At 41.1% G+C, this 20,161-nt stretch overlaps 2 protein-coding genes across 8 annotated transcripts in view; one reads left to right on the forward strand and one right to left on the reverse strand.

The window, feature by feature from the left end:
* The window catches only part of apba1a (amyloid beta (A4) precursor protein-binding, family A, member 1a), a 138,272-nt gene extending 123,319 nt beyond the window's left edge, over positions 1–14,953 (forward strand). For 4 of the 6 annotated variants that reach the window (XM_060907019.1, XM_060907020.1, XM_060907018.1 and 1 more), the window contains 8 exons: positions 592–624; positions 1,459–1,548; positions 3,831–4,016; positions 6,995–7,174; positions 7,325–7,537; positions 8,320–8,439; positions 10,499–10,639; positions 11,009–14,953. In XM_060907019.1, the coding sequence (XP_060763002.1) occupies positions 592–624; positions 1,459–1,548; positions 3,831–4,016; positions 6,995–7,174; positions 7,325–7,537; positions 8,320–8,439; positions 10,499–10,639; positions 11,009–11,080 (1,035 nt within the window). In that variant the 3' untranslated portion in view covers positions 11,081–14,953. The remainder of the gene's footprint in view (positions 1–591; positions 625–1,458; positions 1,549–3,830; positions 4,017–6,994; positions 7,175–7,324; positions 7,538–8,319; positions 8,440–10,498; positions 10,640–11,008) is intronic. The other 2 variants (XM_060907022.1, XM_060907023.1) reach the window with 2 other exon arrangements.
* Positions 14,106–20,161, reverse strand: part of fam189a2 (family with sequence similarity 189 member A2) — a 33,258-nt gene continuing 27,202 nt past the window's right edge. For both annotated transcript variants that reach the window (XM_060907025.1, XM_060907024.1), the window contains exon 11: positions 14,106–19,956. In XM_060907025.1, the coding sequence (XP_060763008.1) occupies positions 19,684–19,956 (273 nt within the window). In that variant the 3' untranslated portion in view covers positions 14,106–19,683. The remainder of the gene's footprint in view (positions 19,957–20,161) is intronic.

Below are 20,161 nucleotides of genomic sequence, written 5' to 3' on the forward strand. Positions count from 1 at the left end.
TCTCTCGCCACATCAAAACCCAGCCCTGTTCTTTTATACGGCTGAATGAGAACAGTTCCCTCCGTACATTAATTATTCGTGTTCTGCGACATTCTTTCATAGCTCGATTGCCTCATGTGATATCGTCTTAAAAAAACATGATTCATGACAGCGTTGCTCACTCTCAATTTAATTTTGCAGCAGGTTTCACTCTAGTTTGAGCAGCTGCCACTTTTTTGACAGAATGTGCTCTAATGTAAGAGCAACTAAACAGTTGTGGAAAGGGCAAGGCGGCCACCTTGTGGCAAGAAGGGAATTAATCTCAAAAAGAGCAAGTAGAGAATGAAGTGTTTGAAATTACATTTGATTTGATGATCATATATCATTTGAAATATGCATCCGAGTTGCAGGGACGTTTTAGTGCCTCTGTTACTGTCAGGTGCTGCGTCATTGAAACAGAGTGTATGTGGTTTGTGTGCATGGCAAGTGATCGGTGGTCTCTCACACACACACACACACACACACACACACACACAGCAGTGTAGCTCGGGTCGTCTAGGCTCTGTGCCGCTCTAACCATGTTCCTGTCTCTGTTTGTTCCATGCCAAGCAGACGGCCCAGAAATTAGCCAAAAACAGGAAGAAGGTGCAGTAAATCATTACCCGTTTGGTGTTTTGCTTTATTCCTTCGTTCTTCTTCCTTTTCTTTTTTTGCTTGTGGCACTTTCAGTTTCTGCCTTTCTCTTGTTTGCTGCATTTCTGAATCCAGCAACAAGCCGTAACCCTTTGTGTCAGATATTTGTCCATTATACTGTACGTGTTGTACCATTGTTTTCATTTCATGTCTGACATAAATCCAAAACTCATTAAAGATAGTGGAAGCCATGTGTGTTTTTTTTTTTTTTTTTTGGTTGGTTGGTTGTTTTTTTTTTTTGCTGGATGCAGAAAGTATGGGCATCTGCTATACATGTTCATATCCTTCTGAGGCTCTTTTCTTTCTAAAGTGATGCGCTGTGTTTGTGTTTTTCTTTTCCTAAGACGTGCCCCGGCACACTGACTTTTGGTATGCCACTTGTGTATTTGTTCAGTAGTGGATGGCTCTGTATCTCCTGTCATTTCTTTTGTCTGTCTCACACAAACACTAAACAACCCGTTTAAATGTCAGATGACACTAACCACCACCATTACACTAACCCCAGCCTGCCAGCTGTGAAGAATTTCGACTGAAGGAGACATTCGAGCCCAGACTGGGAAAGAAGCCATATTCTTTACAAGCTCACTGAAACAGACTTACAGTTCTCCTTCAGTGCACATCTGGACCTTATATTAACGTTTCTATTAATCTTCTCTTGTATCTGCCAACGTTTCTGCCTTTCGTTCGATTTCGATGGTGTGTGTGTGTGTGTGTGTGTGTGTGTGTGTGTGTGTGTGTGTGTATAAAGTGAGAGACTGATGGTCAGTGAAATGATTTCTGTGTCAGCAGGCCCCTGAGGGCGAGACGCAGCCCATGACGGAGGTGGATCTCTTCATTTCTACTCAAAGAATCAAAGTGCTGAATGCTGACTCTCAGGTACTTTAACTCATTGCAGGCTTGTAGTACTCAAGTCCAGGACTCGTGCCTTAATTTTAAGGACTCGTGACTCGACTTGGACTTGAGCACTGATGACTCGGACTTGGACTCGAATTTTTTCTTTATTTTTTGTAACATGCCATAATAATTTGGCATAAGATATTTATACCTACATTAATTTTTGTACTAATGCCGTGCAAGTGTGTCACACCTATGCGCCTTGGCGTGTGCATCAGACTCTCGGGTGTGCTCCGATGCACAGGATTAAGGCGCAATCAGCGCACCTATATAAAAACTGTGAAAACACACTTACTTTGCGAAGTATTGAGTTGCGTTGCTGACACATTACCAAGCCTTATTTCCTTGTTTGGGTTCCTGATCCCTGAGTTCCTGTTTCTCGTCTTTGATTCTGCAGAGTCTACGATAGCCTGTTTGTGCCTCGCTCGATCTATTGCCTGTTTCACAGTTTTACAATTTTGCCTGCTGTTCTGGATTGTTTGAGTCTTCACTTGTATTAATAAACACACCTTCTGCACTTGCATCTATCTCCCAACCATCTCTGACCGAATACTTCATGCTCCCTGACAAAGAGAATGCACATTCACCTGTTCATATGTCATGTTCAGGAACAAACTAATGTTGATGGGGCTAAAATAGCCACCGTCAAATGGTGCAGTTGGAGCATTGGACTCAGACTCGACTCGGATCAATAGTGGACTCGACTTTAAATTTTTTTAATGACTTGGACTTGACTCGGACTTAAACACTGGGGACTCGAGACTGGACTCGGACTCGAGGTTTAGTGACTCCACTACAACACTGGCTCATTGTCCTTAAACACTACTCTTATATCCACCACACAGTTAAGTGTACTGTTTAACCATGCTAATGAATAAGTAGAACACGTTCTGATTATAATAAGAACTCAGCAGTTCCGGCTTTAAATGGGTTTATACCACAGCACTGTTGAATGCTGTGCATTGACTGTAGATGTTCTTGGAACATCAGCATTCCAGATGCTCTTGTAGAGCAACTCCTTCTTAACTCTTAACTACTCCTTTCCACTGCTCCTGTACGTTAGGGGTCGCCACAGCAGATCTGTTCCGCATATTTGATTTGGCATAGGTTTTACACCAGATGCCCTTCCTGACGCAACCCTCCCCAATCTATCCCGGCTTGGATGGGCTTGGTACTAATTATGCACTGTCTTGTATAAGCCCAGTGACTGGGTATTTTACCTAACTGCATGTCTTTGGACTGTGGGGGAACCCAGAGCACCCAGAGGAAACCCACGCAGACACGGGGAGAACATGCAAACTCCACACAGAAAGGCCCCCGTTGGCCACTGGGGTTCGAGCCCGGAACCTTCTTGCTGTGAAGCAACAGTGCAAACCACTACACCACTGTGCCACTTAACACAAACCAATTAAAAATGTGTGTACTTGATATGAGGTTGATTGGGAAAAGATCTTATTTAACATTTTTGGAAGGAGTCTCTGATGTCAGCACTTTGTAACACTCGGAGGTAAAGCTGTACGTTTTCCAGCACAGGCTTGTAGCTTGTGATTTCTTGGTAACATCATAAGCTACATTTTTTCTTTCTTATTAACCTCTGGAGGGGAAAAAGAAAAGCTGGTGACTGACTGACTGACTGTTTATAACATCAATTGTAACTTTAAAAAGACAAAGTCCTTGCATGTCCTTACTTGTGTGTTAGTGTTGGCAAGTTGGTTCAAATTCCCAGGTCCACAGAAACCAGGCAGCTGGATATTAGAGAAACATTGCCTGGTCTTTTTTTAGTCTTCGACTGTCCAGTCCTGTTTCAGTGCCCACTATAGGCTCAGATTCCTCTTCTTGGCTAACAGGAGTGGAACCCAATGTGATGGTCCGCTCTTGTAGCCACTCCGCCTCACAGTCTGATGTGTTTTGAGATCCCTTTCTACACGGTTGTAAAGAGTAGTGATTTGAGTTACTGTAGCTCGAACCAGTCTGGCCATTCTCTTCAAGATGTTTCTACCTACAGAGCTGCTGCTCACAGGATGTTTTTGTTTTTCACATGATTCTGTATAAACTCTAAAGACCGATTCATAAGACAGTTGAAGACTGGAAAAAGACCAGAGATTTTTTTTTTTCTTCCTAATCTTCGACTGTCCAGTTTCATTGAGCTTGTGCCCATGATAGCTTCAGATTCCTGTACAAATTGTCAGTACATTTGTACGGATATTAATGGATCCAGGGTTTGTTTGTTTGGTTTTTTTTTTTCCTTTTTTTGTATTCTCTAGGAGACCATGATGGATCACCCATTAAGGACCATTTCTTATATCGCTGACATTGGGAACATTGTGGTTCTAATGGCCAGGAGGAGAATGCCTCGCTCTGACTCGCAGGAGAATATGGAGGCGTCTGATCCAGCCCAAGATGAAAAGCGCCAGTATAAGATGATCTGTCATGTCTTTGAGTCTGAAGATGTGAGTTCAGCTTTTAGTGACCTTTTCCAAGGCTGGATGCCAGCATTTTTAATTAGCATAATATCAGAAATTGAGTAGCATCAGAGACTGGGGTATAACATCCTGTAAGTGTAATCTCTCTGAAACTTCTTTTAGAAAATTTGACTAGTAAAGTGTGTGTATATATATATCCAGTACATTATGGTTTATTGATATTATTTTGCATCGTCTCAACCTGCTAGCATCTTTTACGTTCTTGTGTCAATAAAGTGTGGCATGATACTATAGCATTGTGCATTTCCACGTTCAGTCCCATGAAACACATGACTAGTATTACAGTGACCTACAATAACCTTTGTCTTGGAGGTTCCCCTATCTGTGAGTGGGGTCAGTTAGACCTGGCCTGATGCTTAAAGAGCCAATAACTTTGCCTTAATATCAGTTTGAAGACATTATTTTAGTACATAAATGCAATAAATGTTTTTGTCAGAGTGGTCTCCAATAGTGTGCGGTTTGAATCCTGATGCCACAGCCATCTGAGACTGGGAGCCAAGGGAGCAAAATTGGTGGTGCATCTCTGGATGATCTTTCCTCTCTCCCTTGTCCTTGCTATTCATAGATGAATGTGAGCTCATGTACAGTGATGCTTGAAAGTTTGTGAACCCTTTAGAATTTTCTATATTTCTGCATAAATATGACCTAAAACAACATCAGATTTTCACACAAGTCCTAAAAGTAAATAAAGAGAACCCAGTTAAACAAATGAGACAAAAATATTATACTTTGGTCATTTATTTATTGAGGAAAATGATCCAATATTACATATCTGTGAGTGGCAAAAGTATGTGAACCTTTGCTTTCAGGATCTGGTGTGACCCCCTTGTGCAGCAATAACTGCAACGAAACGTTTCCAGTAACTGTTGATCAGTCCTGCACACCGGCTTGGAGGAATTTTAGCCCATTCCTCTGTACAGAACAGCTTCAACTCTGGGATGTTGGTGGGTTTCCTCACATGAACTGCTCGATTCAGGTCCTTCCACAACATTCCCATTGGATTACGGTCAGGACTTTGACTTGGCCATTCCAAAACATTACCTTTATTCTTCTTTAACCATTCTTTGGTAGAATGACTTGTGCGCTTAGGGTCGTTGTCTTGCTGCATGACCCACCTTCTCTTGAGACTCAGTTCATGGACAGATGTCCTGACATTTTCCTTTAGAATTCGCTGGTAGAATTCAGAATTCATTGTTCTATCAATGATGGCAAGCCGTCCTGGCCCAGATGCAGCAAAACAGGCCCAAACCATGATACTACCACCACCATGTTTCACAGATGGGATAAGGTTCTTATGGTGGAATGCAGTGTTTTCCTTTCTCCAAACATAACGCTTCTCATTTAAACCAAAAAGTTCTATTTTGGTCTCATCCATCCACAAAACATTTTCCAATAGCCTTCTGGCTTGTCCACATGATCTTTTAGCAAACTGCAGATGAGCAGCAATGTTCTTTTTGGAGAGCGGTGGCTTTCTCCTTGCAACCCTGCCATGCACACCATTGTTGTTCAGTGTTCTCCTGATGATGGACTCATGAATATTAACATTAGCAATGTGAGAGAGGCCTTCAGTTGCTTAGAAGTTACCCTGGGGTCCTTTGTGACCTCGCCGATTATTACACGCTGTTCTTGGAGTGATCTTTGTTGGTCGACCACTCCTGGGGAGGGTAACAATGGTCTTGAATTTCCTCCATTTGTACACAATCTGTCTGACTGTGGATTGGTGGAGTTCAAACTCTTTAGAGATGGTTTTGTAACCTTTTCCAGCCTGATGAGCATCAACAACGCTTTTTCTGAGGTCCTCAGAAATCTCCTTTGTTTGTGCCATGATACACTTCCACAAACGTGTTGTGAAGATCAGACTTTGATAGATCCCTGTTCTTTAAATAAAACAGGGTGCCCACTCACACCTGATTGTCATCCCATTGATTGAAAACACCTGACTCTAATTTCACCTTCAAATTAACTGCTAATCCTAGAGGTTCACATACTTTTGCCACTCACAGATATGTAATATTGGATCATTTTCCTCAATAAATAAATGACAGTATAATATTTTTGTCTCATTTGTTTAAGTGGGTTCTCTTTATCTACTTTTAGGACTTGTGTGAAAATCTGATTGTTTGTTTGTTTTAGGTCATATTTATGCAGAAATATAGAAAATTCTAAAGGGTTCACAAACTTTCCAGCACCACTGTATGCAGAAGAGGGTAGACAATGCTTGCTTCCAAGTGAGTTCTGTTGCCCTGTGATGTAGCATGAGCAGAAAAGATGTAGTCAGTTGACTTCTTGTGTCTTGGAGCAAGCAAGCACCTGTTAACCTTCACCCTCTCTGGTTGGGAGCTGTTCGATGATGGCCAATGGGTGGGAACTGCCAGATGACCAGATTGGGGAGAAAACAGGAAATGTCCCCATGAAAATTGACATTTTACTGTACTGAGAATAAAAACAACAACACAATTGTTGACTTGAAACTCTATGGATGTCTGGGGCAGTTATTGGGGTGTCAATAAAGGTTTATGTCAATCACATTTTTGTACAACTCCGTGAATTCCTCAGTGACAAATTCTTCATTTAAGACTCTTATTTTATTTTATAATTATTTGATTTAATTTTTAAGTGAAAATCTGTGGCTATGCCTTCGTTAATTTTTTGGTTGGTTGGTTGGTTATCAATCAGTCAGTTGATTGGGAAAAATCTGTGGCTTGGCTTTACCACTATAGTAAACACAGCTCAAAGCATGGATACAACAAAACCTTAAAGAAAGCATAAGTAACCGAAATTGTTTTTTACTGTATTGCTCTTGTGATCTGAAAGAACAGGTTTGCTCGATAGATTTTACCAGAAGGGTTGTTTGTACACTGTGACAGTTTTTTTTTTTTTTTTCTTTTTTCGCCCCCTCATTTCACCCCCCCCCCCCCCCCTTTTTTTTTTTGTGGTATCCTCAGGCCCAGCTCATAGCGCAGTCCATTGGCCAGGCCTTCAGTGTAGCATATCAGGAATTCCTGCGTGCCAATGGCATCAACCCTGAAGATCTGAGCCAGAAAGAGTACAGTGACCTCCTTAACACACAGGACATGTACAACGATGACCTCATACACTTCTCTAAGTCGGAGAACTGTAAAGACGTGAGTGAACAATACTGTTTGTTTGCAGGACAAAAGTTACTGACTGACACTTGTGAGCTACAGTGAAGACACTGGACATTACTGTGTGTGTGTGTGTGTGTGTGTGTGTGTGTGTGTGTGTGTGTGTGTGTGTGTGTGTGTGTTGCTCAGGTTTACATAGAGAAGCAGAAAGGAGAGATCCTAGGAGTGGTGATTGTAGAGTCAGGCTGGGGCTCTATTCTTCCGACAGTCATCATTGCCAACATGATGCATGCTGGGCCAGCGGAAAAATCTGGAAGACTGAATATTGGAGACCAGATCATGTCCATCAATGGTACCAGTCTGGTGGGACTTCCTCTGTCCACCTGCCAGAGCATCATCAAGGTGCACAGCTTTGCATTTTTAAATGGGAATGTACAGTACCAGGTAAAAGTTTGGACACGCCTTCTAATTCAGTGTTTTTTCTTTATTTTTATTAATTAAGTCACTTCATGTCTTCAAGTAATGATGGACGTCCTTTCCCTTTACTTCGTTGTTCGTTCTTGACATAATATGGATTACTACAGTTGTGGTGTTGAATAGGGCTATTTACTGTGTTTTTATTATTTATTATTTTCTGTTTGATCTCAAGCACATTAAGAAGGGAAGAAATTTCACTAATTAACTTTTGACGAGGCACAGCTATTAATTGAAAAGCATTCCAGGTGACGACCTCATGAAGCTGGTTAAGATAATGCCAATAGTGTGCAAAATGTCATCAAGGTTAATGGTGGCTACTTTGAAGACTCTAATATATGAAGCACTTTTTTTGTTTGTTTGTTTGTTTGTTTGCTGCATAATTCCATATATGTCCCAGATGTTATTTCATAGTTTTGACGTCTTCAGTATTGTTCTACAGTGTAGAAAATGGTCAAAATACAGAAAAACCAATGAATGAGTAGAGTAGGGGTATACAAACTTTTGACTGGTGCTGTATTTTAATGTGTATGTTTTCTAAATTGATAAATTATGATTTGTCCATCAATCATGTCTTTTATATATTTTTTTTTTTCTGTAGTTATTTTCTCATTGGTCTCAGATGCTACACCAAGCCTTGAGTACCAGATGAAGCAGTGATGTAAAACTGTGCTCTTGTTTCTTGTCATGGGGTGTGTCTTGTTCCCCAGGGGCTGAAGAATCAGTCCAGAATCAAGCTGAACATTGTGAGATGCCCACCAGTCACCACCGTGCTCATCAGGAGGCCAGACCTGAGATACCAGTTGGGATTCAGCGTGCAGAATGGCATTGTGGGTGTTTTCTTAAAGTTATACTCCAGTGTTTATTATGTGGTACTTTTTTGTGTTCCAGTGTTTGATAAGTCAATATGGCACATTTTGGTCGAAGAGCTTCTCTCATATCTGTCTCATCCTAAGACTTTTCTTATTAGAGGGTAACACTTTTTGAACTAGCCTGTTATTGACCGAATTCAACAACTGCCCTTTGACTTCCACTATAAGAAAGGTTTGTAACCAGAAAGGAGCCAGTGGCATGAGCGTGTGAACCAGTTGTACATTTATATAGTACCAAAACAAACGAATGCTTAGGTTTGTCAGGTCAGTTTCACTCCTCTCATTCCAAGGCCTCAGTGAGTCTCACAATGCAATCCGTTTTTGTTGGATCATAATATTTGTAGTTTGGATTTAGTGGTATTTAGTTGCATGTTTAAACACGTGTTTCCAGATTTCAACTTCTATTTATACATGAACCCCTTTTTATAAGTGAATAAATGTAATGATCCAGCCAAGCCTGGAGATCAGCACTCGTGCCGAAGGTTTTAGTAAACAGGGGTGGGATACTAAAGACCATTAAACAACCAAAAGGGCAAAAGAGGACTAGTAAGAGACAAAATGCCAGATTAAGCTCAGCCAAGGCAATTACAGAGGCCAAAGATCTAATGAAGCAAGAAAGAGCACAACAGGAAGTAGACTAATAATGGCAATACATCTACAGATAAGGTAAAACAACACAAGATGTTAATGCTAATGGCTAAGTAAGAGACTAAACTAACAACAGAACGGGAAGACGGAGAACAAATAAGAGTAAACATGGAAATCTGGAAAAGTGCATGGCTCCATAAACTGAGCTGTGTGTAAATACACAGTCCTGTGGAACTGATGGAACAAGATGCAGGTGTTAGTAATCAGTGGAGCGAGTGTTGGGGCATGCTGCCATAAACAGAGCTGCTGCTGTTGTTGTTGTTGTTGTGGTGGCGGTGATGGTTTCTTTGTTGAGTTGGTTGGCTTTTTATTCTGTTTCTTTTCTAAGTTCAAAGAAATGTCGATGTGAGATTTATTGACTGCAGCAGAACTCTGCAGCTGGACGGATACAGTTGTTAGAGACAGGCTTGTAGTACTCGAGTCTGACTCGTGACTGGGACTTGAGCGCTGATGACTCGGACTCGTGCATTAACTGCATTCAGACTCATAAATTGGACACGAGGACTCGGATTTTTTCTTTATTTTTTGTAACATGCCGTAATAATTTGGCATAAGATATTTATATCTACGTTCATTTTTGTACTAAGTTTGTGCAAGAGTGTCACACCTGCGCGACTTGGCGTGTGCATCAGATAGACTCCCGGGCGCGCTCCGGACAGTGCGCGCACCAAGCGGACTCTCTCATGCGCGCGCCGTAAACGACTCGCACCTGCACAGGATTAGGGCACAATCAGCGCGCTTATATAAAAACTGTGAAAACGCACTGACTTTGCGAAGTATTGAGTTGCATTGCTGACACATTACCGAGCCTTATTTCTTTGTTTGGTTTCCTGATCTCTGATTTCCTGTTTCTCGTCTTTGATTCTGCCGAGTCTACGATAGCCTGTTTGTGCCTCGCTCAACCTGTTGCCTGTTTTAATGTTTTACAATTTTGCCTGCCGTTCTGGATTGTTTACGTGTCTTAACTTGTATTAATAAACACGCCTTCTGCACTTACATCTGTCTCCCAACCGTCTCTGACAGAATACTTCACACTCCCTGACAAAGAGAATCACATTCACCTGGTCATACGTCATGTTCAGGAACAAACTAATGTTAACGGCGCTAAAACAGCCACCGTCAAACGGTGCGGTTGGAGTCTTGTTCTCGGACTCGACTCGAAATTTTTTTTAATGACTCGGACTTGAATCCTTGGGACTTGAGAGTGGACCCGGACTCAAGGTTTAGTGACTCGACTACAACACTGGTTAGAGATGAGGTTGAAAAATGGCAGCGTATGACTTTAACGGCACATTACTGCAGACCTTTTGTTAGCACTGTCATTCCACTCAGCATGTTAAAGCTTTCTGTCCTTTTGTCCGCCCATTAGATTTGCAGCCTTATGAGAGGGGGGATAGCCGAACGAGGTGGTGTTCGCGTTGGTCACCGCATCATTGAGATCAATGGCCAGAGCGTGGTGGCGACTCCTCATGAGAAGATTGTGCACATTCTGTCCAATGCAGTTGGTGAGGTAAGAATGTGTAACATGCTATACGTATGTAAATACATGGCTTTGTGTCTGATCTGGCCTAAAGGTTAGAGAAGCAGCTTTGGGACCTGGTTCGATTCCCTGGACCAGCAGGACTGGCTGAAGTGCCCTTAAGCAACTGCTTGGGCAAGAGTGGTGGCGTCCCTTGTGTCTAATTAGCCAAAGAAAAACTGATGATGTGATTATCAGTTCAGGCAATGCCGGGCAAAACTAAAAACTAAACTGCTTCTCAGCATTCCAGATGTATTAACCTCTATAGTGCTGCTTTTCTGTGTGTCCTCTACATCCTGCATTCTTCTTAAATGACAGTAGGGTTTAACGTCCATGTCTTTTTGTTTTGTCTCTAAACAGATTCACATGAAGACCATGCCTGCTGCCATGTACCGCCTGTTGACAGCCCAGGAGCAGCCAGTTTACATCTGAAAGCCACAGTGATACCCTCAACCTCCTCACCTCACCTCACCTCACCTCACATCACCTTGATCTTTATCCTGTGGACTGATGATTGTGTGAGTGAATCCATGACCACTATTTATCCACAGTGTTTCACTTTCTCCTTCCTGCCTGCCTGTCCACTTCCTGTCAGGACAAGGCTTTCAACCTGTAACACCTCTAGTTCTGCGCAGGTCTCCGCATCCAGGTGAAAATACCAACACACAGAGCTCCATGACACCCTTCTTGAAATTTCCCTTGATTCAAAGTCATATTTACACTCCGTTAAATGTTTCACACTGTTTGACCATGCAGTGAGTACCAGCAGTGTGTTTTGATGTTATTTATGGAAACTTTTTTTTTTTGAACCTGGCAACCATCAGACATTCCAGCTTTATTCTCTTCCACTCAAGACATAAACAAGCAGCTGTTAACCAGAGTGTGGAGGAGCGGACTGAACGTTTCCGAGGAACTGCAGGCTCTAAGAGTGCATTCCTCAGAGTAACAGTTCATTACAGTGAACGCAACTGTGTGCTCTGTGGTCTCGCACACGGCGTTCTCAAGACCACGTTAATCATTAAAAAAAAAAAAAATCCCCGAACCCTCTCGGTGCATATTTGATTTACAAACTAATCAAATCGGCACATTATTTAAATGAGTACGGAAATTATCATTTTAAATGATTTGTGACACCGTTTTGATTGACTGAGCAAACTGCAAATAACTGCCTACAAATAACGGTCTGCTCATGTGCAGTTACTTCGCACTTTTGTCAACAAGGCTCAATTTCTTTGTCATCGTTTGAGTCGTCGTGTGAACTTTAGTATTTAAAAAAAAAATTGAATGATAAAACAATTATTGAACTCTGTTCTCACAAAATATCATGATTTATTTATATTTTAAAGTGTTTCGCAAGCAATTATTTGCTTCTGCCTTTGGCACTGGGAAATAATTGCTTGCTCACCACTAACAAATCATGATATTTTGTTTAACCTCATCCAATATTCCACGAAATCGAGTCGCATGTGAGCCAATAGCCGAAGAGACGCGTAACACCAAGTTGGCTATAAGCCCTGTACGATGAGATGGAGTGGAATAACTGTTTTATTCTATCCACATTCACTGGATTTTGAGAAACGGAGCATTTTTATTTTTTGCTAATTCAAGAACTAAAAACTTGATACAAAACATCCCACAAAATCATTTCTGCTTTTTTTTTTTTAAATAAATAAAGTTTTGGCCGGGCACTGCCCAAACTGATGATTACATCATCAGCTTTTCTTTGGCTAATCAGACACAAGGTACACCACCGCTCTTGCCAGACCAGTTGGGAGTTACAGTAGGTGCCTTGCTCAAGGGCAATTCAGCCAGTTCTGCTGGTCCAGGGAATTGAACCAGCGACCTTTTGGTCCCAAAGCTACTTCTCCAACCATTAGGCCATGGCTTCCGCAGAGCCATGACTATTTCTGCTTAGAATGTAAACAAACCGGCGAAATGACGGGAGCAATTTGTGAAAAAATGCTGCTATAATAATTCTTGAAAAATAAAAAAAGATACCTTCTTACCATCAAATACTTTCATTCCATATTTTGTTGCTTTTTTTTTGTATTTTTTGTTTTCGAGTAGCGTTTTTATTTCGTCCTCGGTTGGTTCAGCAACATGCTCCGCCATTTTGTTTTTCTCTACTCACGGTATATGAGCTGATATCCTAGTATTAGAGTAGCCAATCAGAGCGCGCGATTGCTCATATCCAGGGAATGTGGATAAAATAATTGTGATTAGATTCCAGTTGACATCATAAATTTGATATTGATGGAGTTCCATCTCTGTGACAAAATGATCCTCGAGGATAATAGTGATATGATGCACAATGTGGCCTTAAAATAGTGATGCCATACAAAAACGACTCGTATAGCACAAAGAAACATGAGCTGAACTACTACTTTATTGGTGGGGATGTAAAAGACCAAATTTAGTCAAGAATTAGAATTTAGTCAGTTTATTAGGGACAAAATGTGAAAATTATATGTATATAAGTTTCAGAATGATGGTGACCAGCGTTGTTGTTTTGTTTGTTTGTCTGGATTTCTCTTCAACTTCTGTGCTATTTTGTGGTGACTGAATCATTTCCACTGTTTTCTAGTGTACAGAACATATTTTTCTTTTCTTTTTTCATATTTTTCTTATCGATCCTTTATATTCAAGAATAATTCTGTTTGTATGCGTACTAAGTATTTTATTTTATTTTGGTTTGGAAAAAAAATATTTATACTTGACAAATATTATTTGAAGAAGTATCTTTGTAAAGGATGACAAGTCCTATAATGGCCTGTCTTTAAGAATATTATTTAGTTTGAAGTAAAACTATAAACGGTACCCATTCTGAGACCAGGTTAAGAATTGAAGTCGATTTGAGCTCTTCAGTGTTCTGCCCTCGTCAATGTCATAAATGCGAGTTCTCCCCATGCTGGGTGTTCCAGAGAACCCTCGATTGTTTTGTTTTTTTTCCCTTTTTGGAGCACATATAGTATCTTTCACTGCCCTGGCTGGTCCCCACTAACTCATAGATGATACAGTATAAATGATACTGTGATATAAATGCTGTTGTCAGTGATTGGTACCAGTAGATCAGTAATACCACAGCTATACTGGTAGGTGCGTATTAACCTGAACAGGAAGATGTGACGTTAATGGTACCGTGGATTGAAGTCTACATTCGCAGTCAATCGCAGGCCACATTATTGCTGCAGTACATCCGTGTCGTATCCCCGAACGTGGCTCTTGTACACAGACTGCTTCGTGTGTCATCTCTAAACATCCCTGCGTTACGTATGCTGTAATTTCCATGGATGCACAAGCAGGACGGCATCACGGTACTTTTCTTAAGCATGGTCTATCATGTCTTTTGGTATGCATTCATGCTAGTAGTGGGTGTGATGTGTGATGACAAACGACTCCAGTGTAAGACAAAACCAGCTACATAACTGCATATAAATATATATTTATATACGCACATACATTTCAGTATACACGTCCAGTGATTGTGTATATACAGTGTGTACATTTAAGACTTTTGACACACAGAGAGACAGAGAGAGAGAGAGAGTTAGACTTGTGTACAGTAGTACTCTCATCATCTCTATCCGAAAGGACCTCTTCAGCTTCTAGGAGGTGTTGACGGCAAACACACCAAAATCGCCATCATGTTTCTGTCCGTATGACTGCATTAAGCTGAGCGTGACGCTCACTCAGTGGAGCTCCAGTGAACAGGAAAGTGATGTTCATCACAAACTCGTATTGTACTACTGTACAAGAGCAGTCAGTTTTAATTCGACGATTAAAATATAAACATCACCATTGCACTTCTGTGTATACAACAAACAAGGCCACAAATATATGCAAGCTTTAATGATGATGTTGGCTTTGGATGGGTTTACACGGGAGAATAAATCGAAAAATCACTGTATGTGCTGCTTTATGGTCATTAGTGAAACGCAGTCAAGACTCCAATTCCCCCAGAACACACTGAACACATCGATGTGAAGTACACACTCGTGTCTGTACTGCGGAGTAAACACAGGGCTTCGTGTTGTTGTGATAATTAGGAGATTAAAAACAAAGAGTACATGGTGGGTTTGACTAGTGTTTCTTATGCACTCGCTCTGAATGTATTTAAACTTATATCTATGTTTGTCTTCTATGGTAAAGAAATAGAGGGAAAAAAAGTAACACTTTCTGTAAAGCATTGGCAACGTTTATTTATTTGCGAGCTTTTTCTGTGATGAATCATTGAGCCACATTCCTACGCCATAGCAGGAATGTTTGTAACAGTATTTACGACAATAAATGAATGAGAAAATGTATATACAAGCCTCCTGTATTTTTAACCCCGCCGACAGTAGTCGGAGGGGTTATTATTTTCACCTGCGTCAGTCTGTGTGTGTGTATCTGTCTGTCTGTCTGTCTGTGTGTCTGCAAGATATCTCAAGAACCAATGGATCGATTTGGACCAAATTTTGTACATGTGTTGCCAATCACCCAGGAAGGAAACCATTAAATTTTGAAGGTCAAAGGTCAAGGTCATGGCAGAACTTCGAAATTTTCGCCCAATGTATTTTAATAGGGAAAAGGCGGGGTTTGCACTCGTTAGAGTGTCCCTGTCTAGTTTATTTTTGTTTTTTTTATTTTTAATCTTAATCCTGCAGGAAGAGCATTTTTTTCCCCACAGTAATTTTTCCCTCCAACACCACTGCAGTTTAAAAAAAAAAAACTTTTATGTCTGAAACACATTTTAAATTTGAAGTCATAACAGCCTGGATGGACAGACTCATCAACTCAAACTTGAATAAAGTGATCCAGAAGGTTATCCTAATACTTATCCCACCCCCCAATTAGACTAATTGGGTTTTAAGACACTTCCACATGCATGTTGAATAGCCCCTAAGCATAACTACGTCATCACTTGTTTATCGCAATGCATTATGGGGGATAGCCAGGGTTGGTAGCTGTGCAATATGGTGGATGTTGGATTAATTTTACGTGAGGGCGATGTGACAGGAGCGATTTTGTCATGGAAGACAATGAAATTGGTGATTGAAAGAGGTGGATAACATGCCGAGGGTTTACAGCAGGAAAATCTGAATCCAAATCAAGCTTGGTGAGAAGGTAAGACATAAGAGACAAGAATTCGTACAACCTAGAGATTAACCGAGTCTACCACGCTGGACATCATCAAATCTCAGAATGTCTTATCAAAACATTTATAAATGAGTTATTAGTTAAATAAAACTTGATGATAGGAAACGTTACAAAAAAAAAAATCTTTGGAAACCCGCTGATCTGCCGTGTCATGTTCTGTATAAATGCATTTACTTCAATAAATGCCGCTCATGAGGTTCACTGATCATTATACACTATATACATGGACTTCGTGATGAGATGCGCTAAGCATGAAATCCATACTCAGTTCCCAGAGGCTGGAGTCCGCATAGAGTTTATAATCCCCAACGAAGTATCCCCCCGAGCGCTTCGTACCACCAAAGCGCATGGTATCATCAGAATAACGGAGTTATGCGGATGATGATGTGCTCTTTTCAGAAAGTATCGATGAACTTCAGAAGATTATTGAGATCTATGACAACACCTTTACAAGATTCGGCTTATGTATGTCCTACAAGAAGACCAAGACTATGGCATTCAATGTTGATGAAAGCATAAAAGAAAAGTCTAGTGACTGTTAATGGTGTTGCGCTTAAGAACGTGAGAGAATTCCGGCATCTAGGACATCTGATGACAAACACTAACAAAACATCAGCCTTCCTTCACCAAAGAATTGCCTCAGCATTTGAGAAATGGAACGAGCTGAAGCACATCCTTACTGATCGTGAAATCTAAGTACGCGAATGAAGTTTTTAACCTCCTGTGTCTGCCCAAGGCTGCTCTACAGTGTTCAAGTGTGGGATCTCACATCAGCAGAGACCCAAAAGTTAGAGGTGATCTGGAACAGCTTCCTGAGAAAAATGATCGCGGGAGGCTTTGCCCGTAAGAATGCTCCACCGAAAAACAAACAACAAAAGGGCGTGGACTCATCCTCCCTCGTTGATGGAGAGCTTGACTGGGCATATAAAATCTCAAACAGTAAGCTTCAGAGCATTACCGGCTCTACACCGATAAAACACTACTACCAGACCAAACATCTACAGTATCTTGCACACATCTGTCAGATGAGCAATGACGCCCTACTGAAGAAAGTCCTTTTCGATAGAAGAACTAACTGGAATAAGATGGAGGAATGCCTGAATATGGACAAAAAACAGATCTTGAAAATGATGCACAAGACTGACTTCACGCAGCTGTTGGCCTCTTGTTTTCCATCAGCCAAGCAGCTGCCCCCCAAGGCCGACCACGTGCCACGCGGGAAAACACGATGATGATGATGATGATGATGATACACACCCGAAAGAGAACCCTTCATGGTTTGGGAGTTTTATCGGTCCGACAGGCTCGTTCGGCTGCCGAGTGCTTCGGAACGTTGAGAGGCAAAGGCCAAAGAATGCTTCTTTGTTTTCCAGGCTTTGGAATATCGCTAGTTCCAGATGAACAGTGTCGATTGTTATAATCATCTATAACCGAAGGCCGTTCCGCAGACCATGGAAATATTGCTGGGTCACAGTTTAAACACGTCTTTTTCCCATCAGAGAAATGTAAGCTACAAACACCTTGTCCATTTCGATTCAGTTCGAAGGTTTTCGTTGCGGATTAAATCGATCCATTCCTTTCTTCTCGACTGGCAGCTGATAAAAGCTCAAATTAGGTGTTCTCTTTGTTGTGGAGACACAGTAAGGCACACAGCGATTCATTTTAGGCAGCACGGTTAAAACCGGTTAGACAGAACAATGCAGTGTTTAACAAAGGCGAAAGTAAACAATACGGCGGAGCTGACCCTGAGTATCGCCCATAATGCATTGCGGTAAACAAGCGATGATGTAGTCAGGGGTTAGGGTTGTTCAGAAACTTAAGAGAAATATACAAACGTGACTTAAAACTTGGTTTTGCCATCTTTTTTGCCTTATATTTTTCTAGAGCCTGAGCAATGTTCTATGTAATTATCAACATTGTTGGAAATATGAATGATATTACAGAACTGCAGTCGTCGTCGTCTTCCTTATCCGGCACTGTTGCCAGCTCAGTGATCCACAGGTCATATTAATTGGAGCACAGTTTTACGCTGGATACCCTTTTACACAACCCTCCCATTTCTAGGCTTGGGAAACAACCATTCACACCCATGATGAGTGTGTGATTTTAACCTAACTGCATGTCTTTGGAAGGAAACTGGAGGACACGGGGAGAAACTGCAAACTCCACACAGAAAAGCCCCCGTCGGCCACTGGGCTCAAACCCTGAACCTTCTTGCAGTGAGGCGACAGTGCTAACCACTACACCACTGTGCGGCCCACAGAACTGCAGTAATGTGTGTGTTCTTTTGAACCAAAAGTCATTGTCACTAGGGGGCGTTGCTGGAGTTCATCATCTTGTTTTAAAACATTTAAAAATGTTTATTTTATAATTATACTTATTATCATTGACCTCAATAACTAAGTTTCTGCTTTTCATTTGGGTTTCAGTAAAGGATTCTTGGACCAAATCTACTGGTACCTGTTTATATTTGATGATATAAGACAATAAAAATCAATATAAATAAAATAAACAATGTAAATCAGTCAGTATTCAGTGATTGGACTTTTTACTCCTTAAAGTAAATATCAGTAATAAGTGTAATATTAATTTTACTTTTTATCTTCATCTTGTAAAAGTGTCTGTTCAACAATACTTTAGAGGAAGCAGTGCATCAGTATTCATTTAATGGAGAACTGAAGGCAATTTTTTATGATCAAAATTCTATCTCACTTTATTAAATATAGGAATGCATTTTTGACAGCTATTCTGTCACTGCTATAGCAAGTTATGAGTGAAATACGCTATGTAAGATATCAGTCCATATGTCAAAGCAATGGCCGTAAACGAGATTCGTTGAGACCTGTGCGAGACATCGTAGGACGGAAGTAAAACGTACAGCGGAAATCAAAGCGACCAACATCTGCCAACGTTGTTAAAGCCTAGGTCACAACCGGACGTACAATTTTTTTGGCCGTGCGATTTTTGGCGTTTCCCAAATCGCTGCGGTTTTTTTTTTTTTTTTTGTTCATGGAGAAAGACGCGCGTTGGCTGTAAGTTTGTCTTGCAACCTGAAAAAAAAGTAAGTGCCCGTAGAGTTTGTTTGACATGACAAAGAACCTCTGCAGCCAATCTACAGCTCGAAAATCAGCACGTCACACGCGCGCTCTCGTGCGTTTCACGCGCGCCCTCCGTGCGTTTCTTGCGTTTTTTGCACGTAGACCGGCTGTAGGAGCACGTATGGCTGGTTGTGACCGAGGCTTAAAAGACGCGCGCGCCCTCCTTCGAATGCTGATGTAATCAAGCCGGAAGTTTTATTTGTTTTGATAGCAATCAGGAACGTTTGAAAAAAAGTAAGCAGTAATCGTCGTTTAAACTCGTTTTTGTGCAATATTTCGTTTGGAAAAGTTTTCAAAATGGCGGCACTGACACCTGGCTGACACTTCACGTTTCGAAGTCTCGCACAAGTCTCATGAAGATCGCGCGGATAAGCGACGCCTGCCATGGACCAAACGAACTAAATTCAACACGGCTAAAAACCGAATAGGCTGATAAGTATAATATTTAATTGCAATTAGTTGCCAGTACGAGTCACGATATAAGGTTACTAAAACCGAAAACGTAATTGAATAACACGTTAATTAAGAAATAAAGCAAGTTTAAAAATGACTTCAGTTCTCCTTTAATATCCAGGAGTAGTGACTCTCATGCTGTTTAGTGCAGTGCAGAATTCAACCGTGCCACATCTTTATGTACAACATAGAAAACTCAAACCTATCAATACTAGAACTCTACAAACACTTCCTTGTAGTAAAAAAAAAAAAGCAAGCGTACGTTCTGTACCTGCTTTTTTTTTTTTTTTAAGCTTAGGTTATTCCTTGACTCCAGCACATACACAGAACAGAACCTTTCAGCTTTTAGATAATAGTCTCTCGCGAGACACCTATGAGGCTGTGTGGTCTCTCCTGTGCCAGCCGGCGGGTTCCGGTCCGAGAGCCCATCCTGGAGTTGGCCCGGGAGCTTGGTCTGACCTGCAGCTCTGCCCAGGTGAAGGTACTGAGGTCTCCGCAGCTGCGCAGGTGGAGGAGACCCGGACGCTTCCGCAGAGGCAGAGTGTGAGACGTACAGTTTGGCTGCATCTGTCTGGCACACGATGCTCGCGCCTGCCCGCTCTCCGAGACACTCATCACCTGCAGAATAACAACCACACTCAGGATATAACAACTATTATATTGTTTTTCATATATTTTTCTAATATATCTCTAAATCTCTCACTTTTTGCACAAAAAAAAGGTGTAAAAAATAATAATCAATGGGACCCCCATAATACAGATTCATTTTATGACCAAACAGATCATTATTTAAATGTGTACATTAATATTTTGTCTAACGATT

The sequence above is a fragment of the Neoarius graeffei genome, chromosome 24, assembly GCF_027579695.1.
Source record: "Neoarius graeffei isolate fNeoGra1 chromosome 24, fNeoGra1.pri, whole genome shotgun sequence".
NCBI lineage: Eukaryota > Metazoa > Chordata > Actinopteri > Siluriformes > Ariidae > Neoarius > Neoarius graeffei.